The sequence below is a fragment of the Elgaria multicarinata genome, chromosome 7 (genome assembly GCF_023053635.1).
Source record: "Elgaria multicarinata webbii isolate HBS135686 ecotype San Diego chromosome 7, rElgMul1.1.pri, whole genome shotgun sequence".
NCBI classification, from domain to species: Eukaryota; Metazoa; Chordata; class Lepidosauria; order Squamata; family Anguidae; genus Elgaria; species Elgaria multicarinata.
Genome location: NC_086177.1, coordinates 82,551,561 through 82,573,706, shown reverse-complemented (window position 1 = coordinate 82,573,706; position 22,146 = coordinate 82,551,561). Strand labels below are relative to the sequence as shown.

The 22,146-nt window shown below is 43.3% G+C and overlaps 1 protein-coding gene across 1 annotated transcript in view; it reads right to left on the bottom strand.

Annotated features, from left to right (window-relative positions):
- The window catches only part of RIPK2 (receptor interacting serine/threonine kinase 2), a 29,009-nt gene extending 7,883 nt beyond the window's left edge, over nt 1-21,126 (bottom strand). The window contains exons 1-6 of the mRNA XM_063130917.1: nt 20,866-21,126; nt 8,968-9,121; nt 8,301-8,456; nt 4,913-5,070; nt 3,634-3,683; nt 2,907-3,068 (exon numbers count right to left, since the gene is read on the bottom strand). Of these exons, the coding sequence (XP_062986987.1) occupies nt 2,907-3,068; nt 3,634-3,683; nt 4,913-5,070; nt 8,301-8,456; nt 8,968-9,121; nt 20,866-21,086 (901 nt within the window). The 5' untranslated portion in view covers nt 21,087-21,126. The remainder of the gene's footprint in view (nt 1-2,906; nt 3,069-3,633; nt 3,684-4,912; nt 5,071-8,300; nt 8,457-8,967; nt 9,122-20,865) is intronic.
- Nucleotides 21,127-22,146: the final 1,020 nt, after the last annotated feature.

The window sequence follows — 22,146 nt, the reverse complement described above, 5'->3', positions numbered from 1 at the left end:
AGCACCATGTACATTGATGGTGCTATATAAATAAATAATAATAATAATAATATAATGGAGTGGACAGAAAGCCAGAGAAAGAAACACCATGCAGGGAAAAATATGTGTGTAAATGGGCCTATCTCAATCCTGCAAAGAATCCAGCAGCAGAAACTTCAGTAAAATCATGGGTTAAAAGCCTCATGTAGAGAAGCCCATGGCCCCTTAGAGCTTCACTGAAAGAAGTTCAACAGCCCTCATTTATACCAGTATTCTTGATAAAGGTTTTTCACACAATATTTTTTTGGTCTGCTGATATTCATATTGAAAACGCTGCAGAGGGTTTTGTCTTAAATATGTTCATCATTTTAACCTGCACTTACCAATGCATTGTGCACCCAGCTCTATAAAACAGAGAAGAAACTGTTTCAGGTTTTAAAAGCTTAGGCAATATACGAGCCTTGCTTATGTTTGAAGTTGGGGCAGGGCAAATCTTGATATTGATCTTTCCAAAAATGTCTTTGATTTCAAAACACTCCAGAATATTAAAAGGAAAAAAAAATCCAGTCATACTTGATTTAGATGCCTGCTTCCTCAAACAATGGGAAGAGTTGCCAAGAGCTTTTAACCTTTAACAGACTACATACTTGCATGTTATAAAAACATCTTCCACCCTAAGCTAAAAAAAGACAGGACCTGAAGGTCATATCTTTGCTGCAATAACTTCAATGCATGACACTGACCTGGTTCATACATAATGGATACTGAATTTTGGGTTGTTATGACATGTAAACTCAGTGGTGCTAAGAAACCATGGTTTGTTAACAATGAACAACCTAGAAAGACAACCCATGGGTGGTTGTTGGATTGTGAATTCTGGGTTGTTTAAATCATGGGTTGATGTGAACCAGAACCGCGGGTTGTTCATGTATTGTATACTCAGGCTACAGAGGCGGCAGGCAAGAGTGGTACAAAAAATAATAACCCCAGCCATCCTATATGCAAGGCATTTGGAATATAGTGGGTGAAGAAAGAGTGAAACAAACAATGTAGAAATTGAAAAAACAAACCATAGTTTATTTGATCATCTGCCAGATAAATCCTGAGTAGGACAACAGAGCATGGGTTAGTGCTATGAGCAAACTAGGGCCCTTTCTACACCTAAGCATTATCCCAGGAAAATGGAGGGATCATCCTGCCTGCACCTGGATCCACTCTGTGTCATTTGCATACACAGGGATGATCCCAGGAAAGAAGGCAGGTGTAGAATCGGCCTAGGTCACTATGTGCAATCTCAAGTTTTAATTCCCCCCTTAATTAAAATAAATGTATGCATTCAAACTCAGGAGTTCTATGCAATATTTGATGTGTCTACAAGTACAGTTCAATATGAAAGCTCTTTTTACAGTTTTAAGTTACACTTACGTACCTTCAAGAATATTTCATTGAGCGCTACTATAGCATAATGCCCAAAAGTTAAACAAGAAACTCCCCAGTTCAAGACCCTGCATCTGTAACAAACACACTGGGTCGTCTTAGGCAAACCAATATGTCATAGCCTGGAGTAAGGAAAGAATAATAGTGACCTTTCTTTCTAATGTGAAATATAGGCATTCAAGATAGGTTTCAAAAGGCCTTGAAACTGGTCTATTAAGCTCTGCCTCAGGAAATATCAAGACAGAATTACTTTTCAACAAATCTATAATTTGCAAGAACAGAAACTGGTAACAAAAAGTGAGATATGAGCAATTCTGGAGAAGAAGAACTGAGTTATTAGCACACAATCATTCTATACTATTCTAATTCTAATTATATAATACTGACACTAATTCTAGTGGTGATAGGGCAGGGCTAAGTTGACTTTTCAATATATAATATGCTAATAAAAGATATGTCATTGACTCTAGATTATAATCTCATTATTACTCACCATTTCCAAAGTATGATTATCAAGTAGAACCAATCTCTGTATTACATCCTAAATCTAAACACCCTAACATCTACTTGGCATAGACTTAATCAAGATTAAGCATTTTGATGCCAAGGCATCTTCCACTCCTCAAATTAGAGATTTTATAGGGAGTTTGTTGTAAGAGGATGCATTTAAAGAGCTTTGAATGCTAAATATAACTGTTAAATACTATTAATAGTAGCAACAATAATAAAAAAACAGTTCTGTCCCAGTCCTGTGTATGATGGAGGAGACTTGCAAAAAGGTCCTTTGCCTGCACCTTTACAAATTTTCTCTATCTTTCTTTTTCTTGCTCCATTTCTGTCTTTTCCCTTTCCCCAGCAGCTGTCTTGCTTTCCCATCTGTAAAATGGGTATAACAGTGATCATCTCCTCATTCAAGTGTTAGGATACATAAGGAGGACAAGTGCTTAATTTAGTGAAGCCCTAGTTAATAGAACTTTCCATCTACAAGTACAGGAACAGCATAGGTCTATTCACGAAATGGGAATTAATTCCAGAACTGTAATATATAGATTAGGTCTGGTCAACCAATGCTTGATATGCTTCCAGAATTGCCCTTTAGGTTGAACAATTTACTAAGCACACTGCGGATGTACAACTTCCACACATTTCAATTGAGATCACATGGGGGCCCATAGGTATGCTTTGAACAGAACGAGACAGATAGACATTATGCACAGTAAAGGCTGGTGGCTCCGATGTCAGTGGGATGATGAATCCACTCCAGGTTACAGTCAGAACCAGTCAGAACTCTAAAGGAGCTACCCAAGCTGCTTTGCATCTTAGCCTTGCACTTTAGATAGCACCTTTAGAGTTCTGACTGGCTCTGATTAAAACCCGGAGCGGATCTACTCGCCCCACTGACATCAGCGCCACCACCCTCCACTGATTAGGCAGCAGCAGAGTTTAGAGATGCATGCCAAGCTCCCTAGCCTGCCAAATTGGAAACTCACTTGAAAAAAGCGGCCTTTCGTTTGGATTTTGTGCCCAGCCAGATCCCATTAATGACAGCATCAACCGTCGGTAAGGAATATCAAGTGACAAATATTCTTCGCTTGTGTCCGGGCGCTTTCCTTGTGACACGCTATACATAATCTGCAAGGGGTTTATAACATCTGTCAAAGTAGATATTATGCACTTATTAGAAATACATGTACTTCATATACGGTAGTGAAAAACACAGGTGAACATAATACTTGGCATTTTAGATTACATTATGGGTGCTTCCAGATGGCTAGCCTCTAGCACTACCGACCAAAAGGCATTGTGCTGCTGTTCTGACTTTCCTTCGTAATAACAGATTTTGTGTGGTAAGAAAAAAGATGGAAGAAGCAGTGGGAACCACGGGAAGGTTACAAATGGAAGACGTCATCGATTCCATGTTTGAGGCAGGGCGATTGCATGATAAAATGCACATCTGGAAACACCCTCTACTGCTAGCAAAGCTCTTCTTTGCTAATCTGATAAAACACACCACCTCCCCTACCTCCTAAGCTTTCATAGCATTATTTATTTCAGTGAAAAACAAAAGGGGGAAAGAATAGCCATTAAAAAAGAAAAAGAAAAAAGAAGAAGTTATGTTTTGCATTTTCCAACTTTCTATAAGTGCTGCATGCTAGCCCGGTCCCACAGATGCTCCTAAATAGAATTCTACAGTGACACTAAAGAAAAGACTCTGACCTTCAAATGGCTGTTTTCTTGACATCACTTCCCACATAATAATGGCATAACTGTTCAAAGCAAAAAGACACATTAATGTAAATCAGTTCCATATTTTCTGTCAAAATAACTTCCACAAAACGCAAATAAATCAACCATTTTTATTTTGAATGAAATTCTACCTCTCTGATCACCAAGGAGCACATTAGTACAAATAATCAAGGGCAGTATCTGTTCTAATACTGGTTGGCTCAAGTGCGTCTGGCACATTAACAAGGGAACCATACTGCTGGTAGCGGAGAGATCCTAAGATGGATGATCACCTTTACCCAAAGCCCATGTCACATTTATGGACGTAAGAACTTAAGAAGAGCTATGCTAGATTAGACCAAGGCCTTAGCTAGACCTACCTCTTATCCCACAATGGAGGAGGGAAGATCTCGTGTTGTGTTTAATGCGAGATCCCTCCTCCGTTTACACGTGAGGTGCGATGATCTCAGGAGAGGCGTCACGTCCGCCATTTTTTAAAAAGAGAACGGAGCACACGAACGCTCATGCGCAAAAGGTAGGGTTTTTTTTTTTAAAAATTAATTTCCCCGCTCCCCCCACCCTACCCCCGATGGGCGCAGCGGTCCCGTGTGCGGCTCCCAGCTCCGTGCGAGGAATTGCGCAGAGCCGGGCCAACCTGCAGCACCGGGCCACACGTTCCTCGGTCTCGGGCTCAGCCCAGGACCGCAGAAAAAACGGGGCCAAAGTGGAGGGTGAGATCCTAGAGCAAGGGAGGGATCATCCTTCCCTGATCCCAGGATCCCCTGTGCCTCATGTGGACTCACAGGGACGATCCTGGGGTTCGCCCTGGGATAAAGCCCCATCTAGCTATGGCCCAAGTCTCCATCTAGCCCAGCATTTTGAACACGTAGAGCAGTCTTGCTGCTAGAAATCAATTGCAGTGGCAAGATGCAAAAACTATCATTTCTTTGAATTTGTTAATAGCCTTTCAATGCTGGCGGAGGAGATATTCAAGATGATACACAATGGACTAAAAATGCCAAAATAATCGTATGATTTAAAAATTGTGTAAAATTAATCTCCATACTGGCACACATATGCTGGCTTTATCTTTCACACAGAGGTCAAAAGTAATTCCATGCAAATTTGAGACTGATGGGGTTAGAGCTTATAGCCTCAAATTCCAATCTATCCAGTACACTATATTTATAATGCCCAATAAAGAAGGATTAAATCAAATACATAACACATGAGTGTGTCCATTCTTAACACAATAAATTAATATAAATACCTATATATATCATGCTTCATGCTTGCACATGTTTTTTGGTTGCAATCGTAATCTTCAGGCGGCATGTAGATAATGGTTCCTCCTTCAGGCATTGATTTCTCACCTCGAGATAATGACATGGATACCATGCGCCATTTTGACAAGCCAAAATCTGCAATCTGGAAGGGATGGGTGGGTTGGAAACTCAGGTCAGTCTTACGATATTGGTAGAGCCCATCATGTCTGTTCAGATACACTGGGTTGGATCAAAGGGTTTTGATGCATGAACCAAAGGAGCTTCTGCTCACAGAAGGGATCCTTCCACAAGCAGAAGCTTCTTTCATTCTTGAACAAACACTTTGGCTCCAAGTCATTCTTTCAAAACAAAGAAAGATCTGCTGGAGGAAGGGGAGAAGGAGGACCAAAAAAGCAAAACAAAGCAAACAAATAAGTATTTGAGAGAGGCAAATCCTTGGTGTTCACTTTTTAAAAAATGCTGGCTGTGGCAAGCTGGAACTTGTAGGACTTTTTTTCCTGTCCAGATATGCATAGGATTGTGCCCTAGATTTTTCAGTGTTTTTCCCCTATAACCTTGAGGACTAGCAGGTACAAAGTAGTGGGGGTCGGATGGAGTGTGTGGGGGGGGAAGGATATTCACTTAGAATTAAGGAACAGGGTGTGCCTGAACACATGCTCATCCTTAGTACCAGAATTGAGCTGGTAGTCCTTTGACACACAAATCCACTCTTGATTTTCCACCTATGTTTTTTTTCCCAATTCAGCAGTCTAATTCAGGCAACGAACTCCACAATTTTTTAATTTTTACTGTTGTTAAACAACAGGGAGTCAGAAACACTTGCTAATTTATTTGAAATCATCCGAATATCTATCAATACATCCCCATCAACCTTCTGCCCAGCTCTGCTCTAGAGATAGACAGATGGGTCTGAGCTTCACTTGTTGCACACACTGAACAATACAAAACACTCCAAATCAAACAAGACCTCATGACACATTCCTAGGAAGGAGACATGCTATTGGGATTATCACAGGTCATGAGCATTGCTAAGCCGTTCTTGGTTCCTCCTGCCACTGCCCAAGAAATTTCTTCATTTCCCTCTTTACCCTGAACTATATCATCATGCTTTTATACAACTAGCTTAAAGCTCAAAACATAAATTCTGTAAGGCTAGGTAGCAAATCATTGAAGCTTCTGTAGTGAATCATAGTATCAGCTCCAAAAAACGGTTTTATTGTTTATTCCATCCATCTGAAATGACAACTGTAAGCTACAATGAATTCTACATTTCTGCAGGTATATATAATGGACAAACCCTATCCCAAGTGCTACAGAATTCTTTTTTTAAAAGGATAAAACCTGGTCTCAAACAACCATGTTTCAACGATATTAAACCGCCAAGCTGTTAGTATCAGCTAACCATTCTCAAAGAGGAGGATTAAAAAGTTACAGTTTCAAGTTGTCCAATGCCTTTCGACAAACAGCAAATAATGAAATTACAAAAGTAAACAAACACCAATTTCAATTTGTTGATTTAGAAGGCCTGATGAAATCACTCAGCCCTATCAGAAATTTCCTCCTCCCCCGTCTAGTTAGTTTTGGATTGTTGGCAACACAACTGCTTATTTGTTATTGGGGATTTTCCAACATTAAAACATTTAAAACATTTAAAATGACAATTTTAAAAGTCCTTGGCACAGACGGAAGTCCAGATTATTCGCCAAAAGTCTGCCAGAACAAAAAAGTTTTTGCCTGCAGTCCAATTTGCAAGTCCAATTTGCTTGTTTGCAAGTCCAATTTGACCCTTTTAGCTCTCTTCAGAGGCTACGGAGCACTGAGCAGTCAAACTTAGCTTGCAAACAAGCTAAGTCTGACCCTTTTAGCGCTCTGTAGCAATCAAAGAGCATTTCTCCCAATTTTTATGCCACTGCCCAAGAATATCAATGAAGCAAGATCACGTGCATGTGTCCCTGCATTAATCAGGGGACACATGCTTCATTTTCATGTTCTAACATGCAAATTATCACGAAAAGATGATTGATCACTAGCTTAGGGCATGTCTACACCATGCCTTATCCCAGGAATCGCCCCGGGATCATCCCTGTGCGTCCACATGATGCACAGGGGATCCTGGGGGCAGGGAGGGATGATTCCTCCATTTCCCCAGGATAACCGGGATGGCTTTTACTCCAGTTTTTCCTGTCTTGGGATTGTCCTGAGACCACGGGACGTGTGGGCAGCCGTCCTGGTTTCGTCTTGGATCCTTGGGAGTAAATGCGAGGAGCCAGGAACCAGGCACAGGGCATGGAACTCTTCAAGCACTCCGTGCCCATCGAGGGTGGGGAGGGGAATGGGGTCGGGGCTTTTTTCTTTTTTAAAACTTACTTTTGCGCTGGAGTGCATGTGTGCTCCAGGTCTTTTTCTTTAAAAAGAAAAATGGCAGGCGCAATGTCCTCCTTCCTCCCAGGACGTCGTGCACCCCTTGTGAACACAGGGGGAGGATCTCGCGATCAGCATATCGGGAGATCCTCCCCCCTCCGCCGGGAGGTGTAGACATGCCTTAAGTGTTACGCTACTGGATACGCCAGTTTTAAGCTTCCTTTCTATGTTTTTCTTTAATTTGCAATACTTCTGTGGCACAACTACAAGGTGGCAAGTTTTAAAAGCACTTAGGAATGTCCTCATGCATATATGCTCCCACTTTTGTAAAACTCTTACTCAGCAAGTGGCTCAATTAACTTACGTGTGCATCCCCACTCTACGTTTTACACCACTTTCTCACTTCCCTTTTAAAATACATATTTAGGGCAAAGGAACATGTTCTGCATACTAATAAAAATTTAACGCAGAACTCAACTCCACCCACCAAAGTTCAAACTTAACAAAATAAACTAATAACATTTCTTCTAAAAAGTAACCTTCTTCTAAAAAGGTTGGGTTATTTTTTTAGAAGAACCGCATTATAGATTACTGCTTAACATATGGTCAAATCAAATAACCTTTATAAATTCTTAGACAAATTGGTGCTTCCAGTGAAAAAGGAATAGTGAACAAGCTTTCTTGTTCATAGTGGCAATGTTGTGATTACAGGGTGCCCCCCCCCCCATTTTTCATAAAAACATACCAAATAGGTTTCTAGTCCTTGGGGGTAGAAATAGGAGAATGTAGAGTTCTTAGTGAAATCTCAGGAGGGGTTTAGAGATTGGGCTCAGCAATAGGCAGAGAAGGGCAGAGCTCCATTCTCCCTCCTGTTTGCCTGTATGTATTTTTCAATTCTCATTTCCCTTGCATGCAACCCCTACTCCTTTTCTGCAAAATTCCATACCCAGACATTTCAGCTCATACAATGCGGTGGAGCGCAGGTGCCCCAAAGTAAGGGCACATCCCTACCTTAACATGAAAATCACTGTCAAGTAAAATATTCTGGGTCTTCAAATCATGGTGTAGGAGTGGAGGACTCATGTTGTGAAGATAGTTTACTCCCAAGGCAATTTCATAGAGAATTCGAAACCTCAGTGACCAAGCAAGGTCAGGATATACATTTTTCTATTTAAAAAAAAAGAGAGAAGGAAAAGGTGTTTCACACATACGGTCGCATAATTTGTGTATTTGAATTTATAACCAAAGCAATATAGGGCTGCAAAACTAAAACCACTCTATATTCCGCCCCAGCCTCTGTCCATGGGGTGTTCCAATATGTGTGTATGTGTGCGTGCATGCGTGTTTTGCACGCAGGCTCCAAGTTGCATGCCCCTACTTTAGAAGCAAGCTCCCTTCCACATATACACACACACACATTTAGGGAGGAATGGGATCACCCCCACTAGCCTTGCCCCCAAATTACCCACTTTCAGTGTAGGCCCCTTTCACTGGCCACAGGAGGAACGTGGTCTTACTCCTCCCTCATATATTCTGGGAAGTAGGCCAAGGATTTGTCTGACCAGCCCTTAAGAACAACTTCCCATTTATTTCCCCACCCTCTCTGAAAATGTTTCATTTTAAACTTAACATTGCCCATGAGCTCAAGAGCCATGCTACTAGCCCCGTTTATACTTACGCCATGTAAAAGTTCGCTCAATGACCCATTTGGCATATATTCCGTGACTATGCCCAGAAATTCAGGTTCATTGCAAATTCCCAGAATTGGCAGAATATAACTGAACCTTGCCTGGTGTAAAATTCCAGCTTCTTTTAAAAGATTGTCTCTCTCACTACAAGAACAGAAAACAAAATAAAACCTGCTTTACTGCTACTTCACTGGAACCTAGAGATATGTACGTTAAATTCTTAAACTTCATTACTGCTGTAAGAAATGTAAACTCTCAATGTAAGTGTAAAATTAACACACACACACCTTGAAAAGCGTACACTTTAAGTCACATATAATGCTAAACCATGGTGTGATTTGTTGAAATCTGAACCCATCACCACAAACAAACTAGATATAAACCACAAACAGATTTTGCTTCATGCAGTGGTAGAGCAAGGCATCAATAGCAGATCTTGAGAGCCAGTGTGGTGTAGTGGTTATAGTGTTGGACTGGGACTTGGGAGAACCAGGTTCTAGTCCCCACTCAGCCATGGTTTGGGCCAGTCACTGACTCTCAGCCTAACCTACCTCACAGGGTTGTTGTGAGGATAAATGGAGAGGAGAAGTATCATGCAAGCCACCTTGGGTTCCTTTCAAGAGAAAAAAAAGGATGGGATAGAAATGTTATTAATAATATAAATCTTTAAAAACAGTAAGATTCCCATGGAAAGAAAGACCCCAGTAGATTTGCTGGCCCAGAAAGTGACTATTTGAAACTCAGGAACTGGGGGAGTTATTGTTCTTGACCTTGCACGAAGTCAGGGACTAACAGCCCAATACTACACATATCTATTTGGAAGCAAGTCCCAAATTTCTTCTTAGTAGGCATGCATAGGATTTCACTGAAAGAGTGAGGCAGGGTTCTGGTGTCCAGAAACTGTGGCTTGGCTACCAAGGCCAGGCCAGGCCAGTGGAGGCTGGTGGCTCTGATGTCAGAGGAGCACTGACACTCTGGCTTTCAATCAAAACAAGCCAGAACTCTGACATCAAATTCACCAGCTTCCACTGGGCCAGCCAACATTTGTGGATCACTGACTGCATCAATAGAAAAATCTGAAAGTGGGAATGATTTTCATCTCCCTCTCAAAAAGAAGAAAATGTTAGAGCATACTCACAAAATGGTTTAAGTATTTTCTGAAACTTTATGATAGATTATTTCATTTTAATACTCAATGGTATCCAGAATCTGTCTAACTGACACAGTTTTGGATGAGAAGGTTAGCAGTGGCAACAATTTGAGGTCAATGGACAAGACCCTGGTGAACGCCTCTTAAAAGAAAGCGGTGGGAAATTCCATTCCCCCTTCACACACTTGAATTAGGGCTAATAACCAGGCCTATATCCCTACGGTTCCAAAATGTAAGCTGAATTTAATGCATTGTAATAAAGAGTGCCAAGGGCTTGCTACATTACTGAGTGAAAACCTTCAGCAGGAAGTAATACATTGTCCTGAATAAACGTTCCAAAATTGGAGAAAGTCCATTGAGAGATACAATAATTGAGTTTCATCATCCTTCACACACCTTTTCTGTTTGCAATTTAGACTGTTTCACCTGTATGAATGCAGGATAATCTGATCATATGAACTTGAAAGGCAGGCAGTTTGTAAAGCAGTAACAACTACCAACACCAATTACTGCTGAACGCAAAATCTATGACTGAGTTGGTTTGTTCTATTTCGCAGGATTTCAGTTCTGAGGATAAAGGTCAAACAACATGCTATGTTAATTACATAGTGTGTAGGTGAGCCTTATCGTTCTTTTTACACTAGAGGAAATGCATGCAGCCCTGACAACCATGCGCCGGGAAGAATTAAACCTCCCCTCCACTGTTCGCTTCCCCGAATCCTTCCTCCCTGTGCTGGGGCTAGGTTTTTCTTTTTTCTTTTTTAAAATCTCCATTGATGCCAACTGAACATCCTGCAAATGGGGAAAGTATTTGGGGAAGCAATTTAATCTACCCTACCCATTGTGTGGTCCCGATCCAAATTGGGGCTGCATGTACTTACTCTAGAGCAGCCTTCCTCAGCCTGGGGCGCTCCAGATGTGTTGGACTACAACTCCCAGAATGCCCCAGCCAGCTCTGCTGGCTGGGGCATTCTGGGAGATGCAGTCCAACACATCTGGAGTGCCCCAGGTTGAGGAAGGCTGCTCTAGAGTAAAAAAGATAGATAAGGCTCAGCTACCTGCAATGTAATTAACATCACACTCAGTTCAGGGCCGGTCCTGCCATGAAGCAGGGTGCGTCAGGCGTCATAATGGGAAGAGTGATGAACTGCACTGTCCCCACCCCATTTCAGGAGGGCCTGCCATCGCTGCCCCATCTCCTCCAGTGGGTGTCAGCTGCTCTCCTGTTGTGGTTTTTCCCAGCTGGGCTCACTATTTATTTATTTATTTATTATTAATTTAATTGTTAAAACATTGGTATCACACCCTATATCAATAGGATCTCAGGGTTGCATACAGAAAAAATTATACAAATAATATAAAACATACACAACTAAAAACAAAGTAAACCATTAATCAAGCTAAAACCAGTATAGAATTTAAAAGCAGTAAAAACCAATTAAAACAGTTAATGTGCAAACTTGGTGAATTTAGCCATCAAAGGTTTTGTTAAATACCATGTCTTTACTTGGTGCTGAAATGAAGTCAGCGCTGGCACCAGTTGGGCCTCCAGGGAGAGGGCATTCCACAGCCAGGGTGCCACAACAGAGAACGCCATGTCCCACCATAGCGTCTGTCTCACATATATAGGGATAGGTGCTTCCTCAAGTATCGAGGTCCCAAGCCATTTAGGGCTCTAGACATCATTAACAACATCTTGAATTCCAGCTAGGCAAACAGTGCAATTCCTTTAAGACCGGTGTTATATGATCTTTATGGGATGTACCTGTGAGCAATCTAACTGCTGCATCTTGCACTAGCTGCAACTTCCGAGTCGTCTTCAAGTGCATCCCCACGTAGAGTGCATTGCAGTAGTCTACCAGTGCATGGACTACCATGGCTATGTTATCCCTGTCCAGGAAAGGCAGTAGCTCGCGGATCAGCTGAAGCTGACCCCAAGTACTCCAGGCCACGGAGTCCACCTTGGCCTCCAATGACAAGGATGGATCTAGGAGTACCAAGCTATGTGCCTGCTCCTTCAGAGGGAGTGCAACCCCATCCAGAACAGGTCGCTTACCCAATTCCTGGACTTGGGAACCATCTATCCACAGAGCTTCCGTCTTTGGTTAATTATCCCTCATCCAGCCCATTACAGCCTCCAGGTGCTGGTCCAGCACCTTCACTGCCCCAGCTGACTCCGACAAGGAGAAGTAGAGCTGAGTATCATCCACATACTGATGGCACCCACAGCACCCTAGAGCAGCAGCCTGCCCTTTGTTTGCTTTGTCATGTGAAGCGTTGGAAGCAGCGGTTGTAGGGGGTCTTACGAGAGCTCGGGAGATCTGGATGAGCCCTTGCAAGACCCCCACAACTGTTTCTTTTGGCCGTGTGGCTCTCCATGACACAAGGCAAAGAGAAGGTGGGCAGCACTGTCAAAGGTAAGGGGTGGGGCACAGGATGGGAGCTGTAGTCCAAAACATGTGGAGACTGCCAGGGTGGGGAAGGCTGCTATAAGCTGTAAGGTTTGAGCAGGCCAACCTACTCTTTCCTCTCTCTCCCACCTTCCGACCAAGATTTCTGTTTTCTATGAGCAAATTCCATAATTCCTGGAAGCCACTGGGCATGCTCAGTCCTTGTGGGGCTATTTCTTTTTTGAGGGGGCGGGCTAACCCACCCAACCCAAATATTTCTACATACCATGGGATTAATCTGAGCAGGCTGATACCTCCCTTTTATTTATCACTGGCTCCAGATGAACACAGTCCTACAGCAGGGGAGCCCTGAGTCAGAGGAAGTGACCATTTCATCAGCTCTCTGCCTTACTTGGTTTAGGTGGGTCTAGAAAGTTTTCACTTTCAGTGCTTTTCAAAATAGCACAGCCTTCTTCGTGTGCCCTCTCATTAATTCTTACAACAATGCTGTAATGTATGCTATAGTTGTCATCAGAAAACAGATGATGGGCTGAGACCAAAAACCACCCAGGGTATTCATGACTCAACTTAAGATCCAAAGCTGGTTTTCCCCCAACCCACAGTGCCATGAACTTAGCAACTGGAAAATGTTTGTTCATTAGGATGTTGCAAAAAAGCAGATGCATGACTAACATATCCAGTGCTCACATTTCAATGCCACGGCTGAAGGAAGGCTCATGTTTCTCCGTTGGGGAAAGTTAAGTTAGCTGCACTCATTCCAGGTGCCCATTAGGCAAATGACCGGAGTTTCCCTTTTACAGCAGAGGCGCAATAACCGGATGCACGAGTCACCCATGTTGCTGCCTTAACACTTCTCCATAATGACCAGCGTTATTTTCAGAAATTAGCTTTGGTTAACTGTTCAGCAGGGGGCCCTGCTAAATTTTGTTAGTTTAAAAAAAAAAAAAAAAAAAAACCCTTTTACAACTTGCCAGGAACCTATGAGCCAGAGCGCTCTAGCATCTGTAGCATGATATGTGTGACATCAAGGAATGCTTAATCCTAAATGACTAATATCAGGGAGTGCTTATGTGTGTCTATAATGCAAGTACAAAACCTACAGTGGCAAGAATGCACACCCCATTCCTCTCCCATGGTCTATCCTGCATTATGGCTGGGAGTTGCAGGACTTTTTTCTGTCTAAACATGCATAGGATTGCGCCCTAAAATACATAAGCAAGCTACCAAGCATCATATTCCATGCAGTGTGACTATTCTTTCTTCACTGTGCTAGCTCATGACATCCCCTTCCCTCCTGGCCCTGGCCAAACACCTGCAAGTCTTAGATTCTTTCCTTCTGCTGCTTGGCAACTACTAACAAGCTCCTCGCTGTTGGGTTTGGCTCCATTCCCATTTTAACAAACAAAACATCCTCGATGGCAAAATGCCATTACTTGGGTGAATTATCTACTCAAGAATGGGTTTATTTTGATTAAGGAGACTAGATTTAGATCAAGTTTCTCACTTGGGAGCACCATATATATTTTCTAAACAACTGTGCATACTAAACTGTTCCCAGAGCCATATTAGTAGCAGCAAACACAATAAGAGTCTTATTGCACCTTAGACTAACAATTTTATTATGGCATAAGCTTTCGTGGACTAGAGTCCACTCCATCAGATGCATGAAATGTTATCCTGCACACACACACACACGGTTGGTGACACGGCAAAGGAGACAGTAAAGTTGGAGGGAAAAGAAATGCAGAAAGTACAGACAGTGACAATTACCTGATTAAAAGTTGGCATACACAAAACAGTTGATGGTGATAGCACATATATTCTGGCATTGGTAACCTAATTAACACATGTAGTGTGACTTAGGAGGGAGGAAACCTTTATCCTGATTTAGGCCACAGGAGACATTATTGAATTGAAATTCAGCAGTTTCACATTGTAATTTACTAACTAGTTCAACTCTAACTGAGCAGAGCATTTATACTATCTAGGAAGGGATGCTTCTTTCTAAAGTTGCTTTCTGGTAAACTTCCTATATTACATAAATCTTCCTATATTACATAACTGTCATGCCTTCCCTCAATTTTGTCTCCAACCTAGAAACATGAGCGAACTTCTAATCCAAAACCTTTGCTCACTGTAGCCCATCTATATGTACTTGTGTCTCTGCCTGCTTAGAGGGCCATTTTTTATATATAGAAATGTCAGGTATAAATCTGTCAATAAGGGCAACTTGGAGCCCAATACCTTCCAGAAACATAGGCTGGTTACTTGGAGTTTATTGTCATTAGATGAAAATGAATTTTTTTCATTTGTTAATGTAGAGCAAACACTTATAATTCAAGAGCAATTTACAGAACTCCAGTAGTTAAGGGGTATAAAAGACCCCTTAAGAAAATATTCCAACATGGGACACTCCTATTCAGGTTTTCAGCCTGTCAAGATACTCCATTCCAGTTCCCCATCCCGGAGTTTCCGTACCCCCCCCACCAATGCTCACTCAGCATTCTGTGCCAACTGAGCACGCTCAGCACTCCATCCTCGTTGGACTGATTTGGCTGTCTTCTATTTTTTTTTTTTTTTTTGTACTTCTGCAAACTTTGTGATGCTATTTCGGCTACATAAGAATCCACACTCAGAGAATGAGACCATTATTAGCATATGTAAGATCATCCACAGTACATGATCCTCAGGAAGGCATTTCCTGGAGCCAGGGCCTGTATCGCCAGACTGTGGCTACTTAAAAACACATCATAACAACAACACAGCTTGTGACCTATTATGTCAGGCTTCCCCAACCTGATGTCCTCTAGATGACTACAACTCCCAGCACTCCTGACCTGACCAGCGATCATTCTGGCTGGGGCTAATGGGACTTGAAATCCAAAACATCTACAGGGCACTAGGGGAAAAGCTGCATTATGCCATCTTTACAATACTTGACCTTCAATACTTTACAATACTTGACCCCCCATCCCCACATGTGCTCATTTACTTGCACAGAATGTTCTTATTTATTTGAAAGATTTCAACCCATTTCCTAAAAAAAAAAAAGTTCAAAGACGACTAACAAATTCAAGCTTAACAAAAAATAAATAAATTAGCAAACCACAGGAGCAGATCAAAATATTGTCCACAAAAACACATAAAGCAAAACAACTTTATTTTATTTTTAAATATAGCCTTTATCTTGCTATATTTCACAGAAGGCTGCCAATTCAATATTAAGGGATTAGAATTACGGGTTTAAAACACGTGCATTTAGACTTCAATTTAAACCAGAATGCTCACAAATATATATTTTTCAACTCAATCTAAAATGTTATAAATTTAAATTTTAAAAAGTCTTAATCATTCAATTTAATTGTTTAAAAACCCATTTAAAATAGAAAGAACATTTCTATATCTACTTCAGTATCTCTTGCGGCAAATAAAGCACTGGAAAGTATCTGACAGCCTAATCCCAATCATTATCCATGGTGCCACCACAGTTAAAACAAAATCTTGCAAGGCAAGTCCATACTCACCACACCCAGCTAGTATTTTCCATTATATAGTCCAAGGCTTAACTGGGCTCTTAGGATGCTACAAGGGGACTCCACTACCTCCTCAAGATCTTAATAATAATCTTCAAGAGCTGCATGATAGCCCCTGCTCAGAAGAGCTGGGTCACAGCAAGGGCAGGGAGCAAGTATCAGACAGCAGTATCAATTGCTGTTTCTTGCCAGTGGTGGAGTGGTAGGACCAGATCCCACTGTAAGCTCCAGAGAATCAATCCTTTCCTTGTACGACAAGCCAGTGATGTACACTGCCCTTTTCAAAGAACAGGTATGACAGGTCATTGCCCCAAGGGTCTTAACAATCTGAGAGTAGATGCAAGAGGAACACCAGCAGAAAGGCGGAAAATGGAGGCGGGGTAAACTGGGGAAGAATATGCAATTACTTCAATTACATGTGCTTACACTTTGTTATAGGAGGCAGAGGTCAGCAACTTGTGGCCTACAACTCCCATCTGCCATAGCCAACATAGCTAATGGTGAAGGATGGTGGTGACCATATGAAAAGGAGGACAGGGCTCCTGCATCTTTAACAGTTGTAGAGAAAAGGGAATTTCAGCAGGTGTCCTTTGTATGCAGGCAGCACCTTATGAAATTCCCTCTTCATCACAACAGTGACAGCTGCAGGAGCCCTGCCTAGCGTGACCAGATACAAAAGAGAGCAGGGCTCCTACAGTTTTCACCAATGGAGCCCTGCTTTCTTTTGTATCTGGTCACACTAGGCAGGGCTCCTGCAGTTTTCAGTGTTGGAGCCCTGTAGGAGCCCTGCTCTCTTTTGTGTCTGGTCACACTAGGCAGGGCTCCTGCAGTTTTCACTGTTGTGATGAAGAGGGAATTTCACCAGGTGCTGAATGCATACAAAGGACACCTGCTGAAATTCCCTTTTCTCTACAACTGTTAAAGATGCAGGAGCCCTGTCCTCCTTCTGGAGGGCGAGAAATTGTCCACCCCTGCAGTAGAGCATGGGATTTAAGGGGTTGTTTGTTTTATTTATTATTACATTTACATCCTGACTTCTTTTCCTCTTGCAAGGAACCCAAAGCAGTTTACATGGTCCTCCTACTCCCAGTTTTATCCATGCAACAATCCTGTCATGTAGGTTAGGCTGAGAGTCTGTGACTGGCCCAAAGTCACCCAATGAGCTTCATGGCCATGTGGGGACTAGAACCTGGACCTCCTGAGCACCAGTCCAACATTTTAACCACATTGGCTCTCAACAGCTTGTTCCAACGTCTTGATGGGAAAGGTGTGTTTTAAGGCGGGATATGAAGACGTAAGGAAGATGTTCTCATGGATGTATTCTGAGAGGCAGTTCCAGGTAGAAGGAGCAGCATAGGGTATAGCCTTTTGGGGAAGCAGTAGACTTTTGGATGGTGTCCACTTGAGAGGACAGGGCTCTTGTGGGTGCACAGAAGAGGGAATCTAAGAAGATGTAGCTGTTTTTCACCGCTGTATCACAATTATTGAAAACTACTCTGCATAATTATTTAAGGCACAAGAATTCTGCCTTCCTTTGCATCTGCTCATGATAGCCAGAAGTGGTTTTACAACTGCCCCTGAGTTAGACTGCACTTCCCCAAATTATGGTTTTATTTTTACTGTGTTTGCAGACGTCTAGAGGCCCAGTATGTGGTTTCTAAATGTGTATGTTGCATTATATTAACAATTTAAGAAGTAATCTAGCTAGATGGGTGACCAAACATTCCACAATGTAGAGAATAAAATTCTGGCATAAATGCACCTGCTGATTAATCAGGGGCTTATAAATGTATATAAAAGCTGCAGACAGCAAGTACCATCTTAAAAGACAACTAAGAGTCTTGTGATACCTTAAAGACTAACACATTTATTCTGGCATAAATTTACTTATGCCACAACAAATGTGTTGACCTTTAAGGTACCACATGACTCTTGTTTGTTTTTCTGCAACAGACTCACAGCTATCCCTCTGGAAATCATCTTAAAAGAGGCATTTTTCTTCTTCTCTCACACACTAGGAAGGAATGCCTCTCAGATGATACCTGCTAGAACAATGTGTAATTTAAAAATACTTCTTGCTTCAGAAATATTTTCACTCATGTGCAAATTTAATTGAGAAATTAACCACATGATTGATTCAAATATCCTTAATCAGATTGCAGTCCTAATATTTGCTCAGCGTATAATAAAAAAAAGACATGTAATTGATTGTTCCGAGTATTCATTTCACCCTTATATGCACCCATAACCTGTGCTACTTTAATTGGACTACTGGATAGCTAGCAGTTCAGAACCAGACAGCGGCATGATTCTCATTTTACTCTGAAACTCATATGACTAAGTAGGCTTATTAAGTTGAATGGAATCACTTGGCATGATTAAGGTAGGAACCAGAAAAGTCATGTAAGGATACAAGTATCAGTGCTCAGTTTCTCATCAACACTAAGGTGGACCAATTGAGATTAAAATTTAATACAGGATATGTTGACAGAAGTCTTAGTTCAGCAACACCTAGTTCATTAAGATAGCTTGTTTATAAGTTTGCCATTCAGAATCAATTGTTTAGATTTCCCCTGGTTTCCACCACAAACCTAGAAATTTGTGGACCATTGTATCAAACGCAGTCTCACTTTGGGCTCGTCCTTGAGCGCAGACTCCTTGCAATTGCTCATAATAAACTTTCATTACAGAAGGAGATGCTGTCTTGAGAATCTTTGACCCCCACCAAACGATCCTAACTAAGTGCCTTGTTTCCCAAGACCTCCCGCCTTCTTGGGAGAAAACAACAAGGTCTGCTAAGTAATCCAAAAAGCTTTATTCAAGCAATAAACATCTCTTCCCACCTGAAGGGAGTCTAATCTCTAGGAACTTTCCTCTAAGCAAAACTGTGAAAACTAAGAGACCATTGTCCTTTCAAGAAAAATGGAAAGCCTTTCCCCCAAACCTATTAACTTCAGAGAGACTGGTTGTGATGCAGCTTCTGACGAGATGCCAGCTGGGCCGACTTTCTCTCACCTTCCCTTAGCTCCGCCTGTTCTAGTCTGCCTCATACTCTAGGATCAGCTAACCTCTCCGTGCCCTCCCCCTCAGAAGAATACTGGCTTCCCATTGTGTGTTGTTTACGCTTGAGGAGATAAGCTCTGGAGAAGGTTCATTCCCAGCTGGTGAAGAGCCCGTGGGGGCTGTCTCCCCCACTGGTATAATCTGGCATGTTTCTGGCACTGTCTCTTCTACTTCAGAGTCTGAGTCTGATTGATCACCTGAAACACCTTCCCCAAACCCAAGGGGAGCAGGGCTAGACATGACACCAAGGGGGAATGGAGTTCCAAATTCCTCCACATTACTAACTCCCAAGTGTTAAATAGCAGCAACAATCAGAGTGCCCCCCCCAATCCCGCCTCATTTCCAAATTAGGCTGCTAAAATGGAAATAAGCTGGGGGTGAAAACCAGAAGTGGAATTTTGTATGATAGCTCAGTTCTGGTACTGAAAACAAAATTCCTGGGCTGAGTGTATGCTCACAGGGAAACTTTACTATTCTGCATCTGGCTCCACTTGATGGAGCTCAGGCATTTAAGGAAGAAACCAAGTAGATCCCACAGATCTTAAGTCCGCCTGGCCCTGTACTAGAGTATATACTGTAGCATCCTAACCACAGCCTGCTTGGAAGAAGGCCCCCCACTGACTTTAATGGGTTTTTTAGTCAAGTAAGGGTGTAACTCCATGCATGTTTGGAAAGGAAAAACTCCCAGCATTTCTAGCCAGCCATGCTGTCTGACGAATGCTGGGAGTTGTGACTCCAACCCTACACAAGTTTACTCAAAAGTAAATACTGCTGCCTTCAACAGGGCACACTCCTGGAAGCTCCAACCATATATGCACTTACATGAAAGTAAATTCCATTGAAAAGCGTAACGTCTGAGTAAACACTGATAGGAATGTTCTCTGTGTTGCACAATTTTGTTTCAAAATTTAGGTAGTAATACTGTACCTGCTTACCTGGGAGTAAGCTCTACTGAACTGAATGAGACTTACTTCTGAGTTTACACGGTTAATCGCTCCTTTCCTTTTACAGCCTTCCCCTACCTGGTGCCCTCCAGATCTGTTGGACTACAACTCCCAGAATTCTCAGCCAGCCATGTTGACTTAGGAGTTGTAGTCCAACAGATCTGGAGAGCAGGGGGCTGAGGGGGAAGCTGCCCGAAAGGTTTTGGGAGAGCAGGCATGAAGGAATAACTTTTTAAAACAATCTCTGAAAAACAGATTTAAAATCCAGTCCAACATAAACCAAGAAGAAGGTTATGACTCCAAAAGAAACCCTGCGGATTTGTTTTTCATTCCTACTCGAACCGCTGGGGGGAAAGGTAGTATTCACAAGGCCTGCAGTGAGAGAGGGGGCGTGGCTCTTTTTGTAAAAAATAAATAAAAAATGAGTATGAGGATCAGGACCCTAGCTTGGGGGGTATTAGGGCCACTGCACCTAAACAACGAGGTAGCTGGTAGGCAGATATAAAGTAGTATCTGCACCTACTGTATAGTAAAAAGCAGCAGCAACAACGTAGCTAGTAGACACAGCTGTAAAGTAGTATCTGTTTTGGCCCCTAGGCTGGGGAGTCCTGGGTTCAAATCCCTATGCAGCCATTGTGTTCTGAGTTAAAAAGGAAGGGGTGGGAAGCCCGTACTTATCACCCTTTGGAGAAAGACAAAAACGCAATAAAGTGTCCAGATTTCAGAGCTGCAAAAGAAAAGAAAAGCCCTCCGCGCAGAAAGCCTCCCCCCCCCACCACCTGTTTACCTGTCTAGCAGGGGGCCCTGCAGACACTTGACAGCCACTGGGATCCGCCAGTCGGCGTGACGCGCCGAGGACACGGTGCCATAGGCGCCCCGGCTGATGAAGCGGAGGTCCGGGAGCTTGTTGGAGGAGATGGTGGGGAGCGTGTAGCTTAAGTCGCAGGGCGAGTCGCTCGGGCCGCAGGTGCCTCCGCCGTTGGTCCTCATGCCGGCGTCAGCAGCCATCAAGCCGCGGCAGCTCTCCGGCCTGGGCGAAGAAGGGCGCGCCCGCTGGCAGTCCCCGGGTGCGCCCGGTGGAAGACAGCAGCCCCCCTCCTTTGGCGGCGGAGCGTTCTCCCTCTCCGCCTGGGCAAAGGGCGCGCAAACCCCCGTCCCCGGTGTCGGCGGAGGCGCCTTTCTTTAGCGCGGCAGCTCTAGCGACCCCCAAGACTCACGGGCGACTCTGCCAAGAGCTGTTGTCTCCCTTTGCATCACATCGCCCTCTTCTCCCAGCGACTCTGAGTCATCGTAGTTTCTTTCTCCCTCTCGGTGTCCTACTCAGCGGCGGCTCTTGCAAATTCTACAGCGTCCAACCCTCCCTCGGCGTGAAGCTCTAACTTCTACGGGGATCAACTTCTCTTTCCGCTGCACCCACCTCTGAGCGGCGCCCTCTTTCTCGCGCTCATCGCCTATTCCTCTTTGACCGCCTCCCTCTCCCCAGGCCCAGCCCGTCCCAGTCCAGACAAAGCACCTGCTGGCGTCCGAACCAGTTTTCCTCGCGCGCTTCGGCCAAAAGTTCCAAATTCTCCTCCTTCCGATCTTCCGTTTCAAGGAGTTAAGAAGACGCCCGGCCAGTTTCGATTTGGGGTGGGGCCCAACTCAGGGATCGCCACCCCGGCCGCCGAGAACAATCCATTGGCACAAGCACAGGAAGTTCATTACCATGTCTACATACATTTTTAACCCCCCCAGCTCCGAACTCGTTCGCTCTGTTTAAGGAAGGAAGAATATTAGAAAGTGATGGAAAATGCACGCAAAAAATAAACGAATGTCACGACCGATCGATCCCTCGGGGCGGCTAGCCACGCGCGTCAACGGAATGGCAACAGGGGCAGTGACAAAGAGCCCCGGACGGCCGCGCCTTAGCGCGGGGAATAACAATCGTCTCCAAACTCTCTCCTCCCAGCCTGCTACCGAAGTGGAGAGGCAGAGGTGATGGCTCCGCTCCAGAAGACTCCGCCTCCTTGTGCCGGGAAAGCAGCAGCTGTGCCGTCCGGAAAGTCTGGCTCATCCCATGAGGTGGATG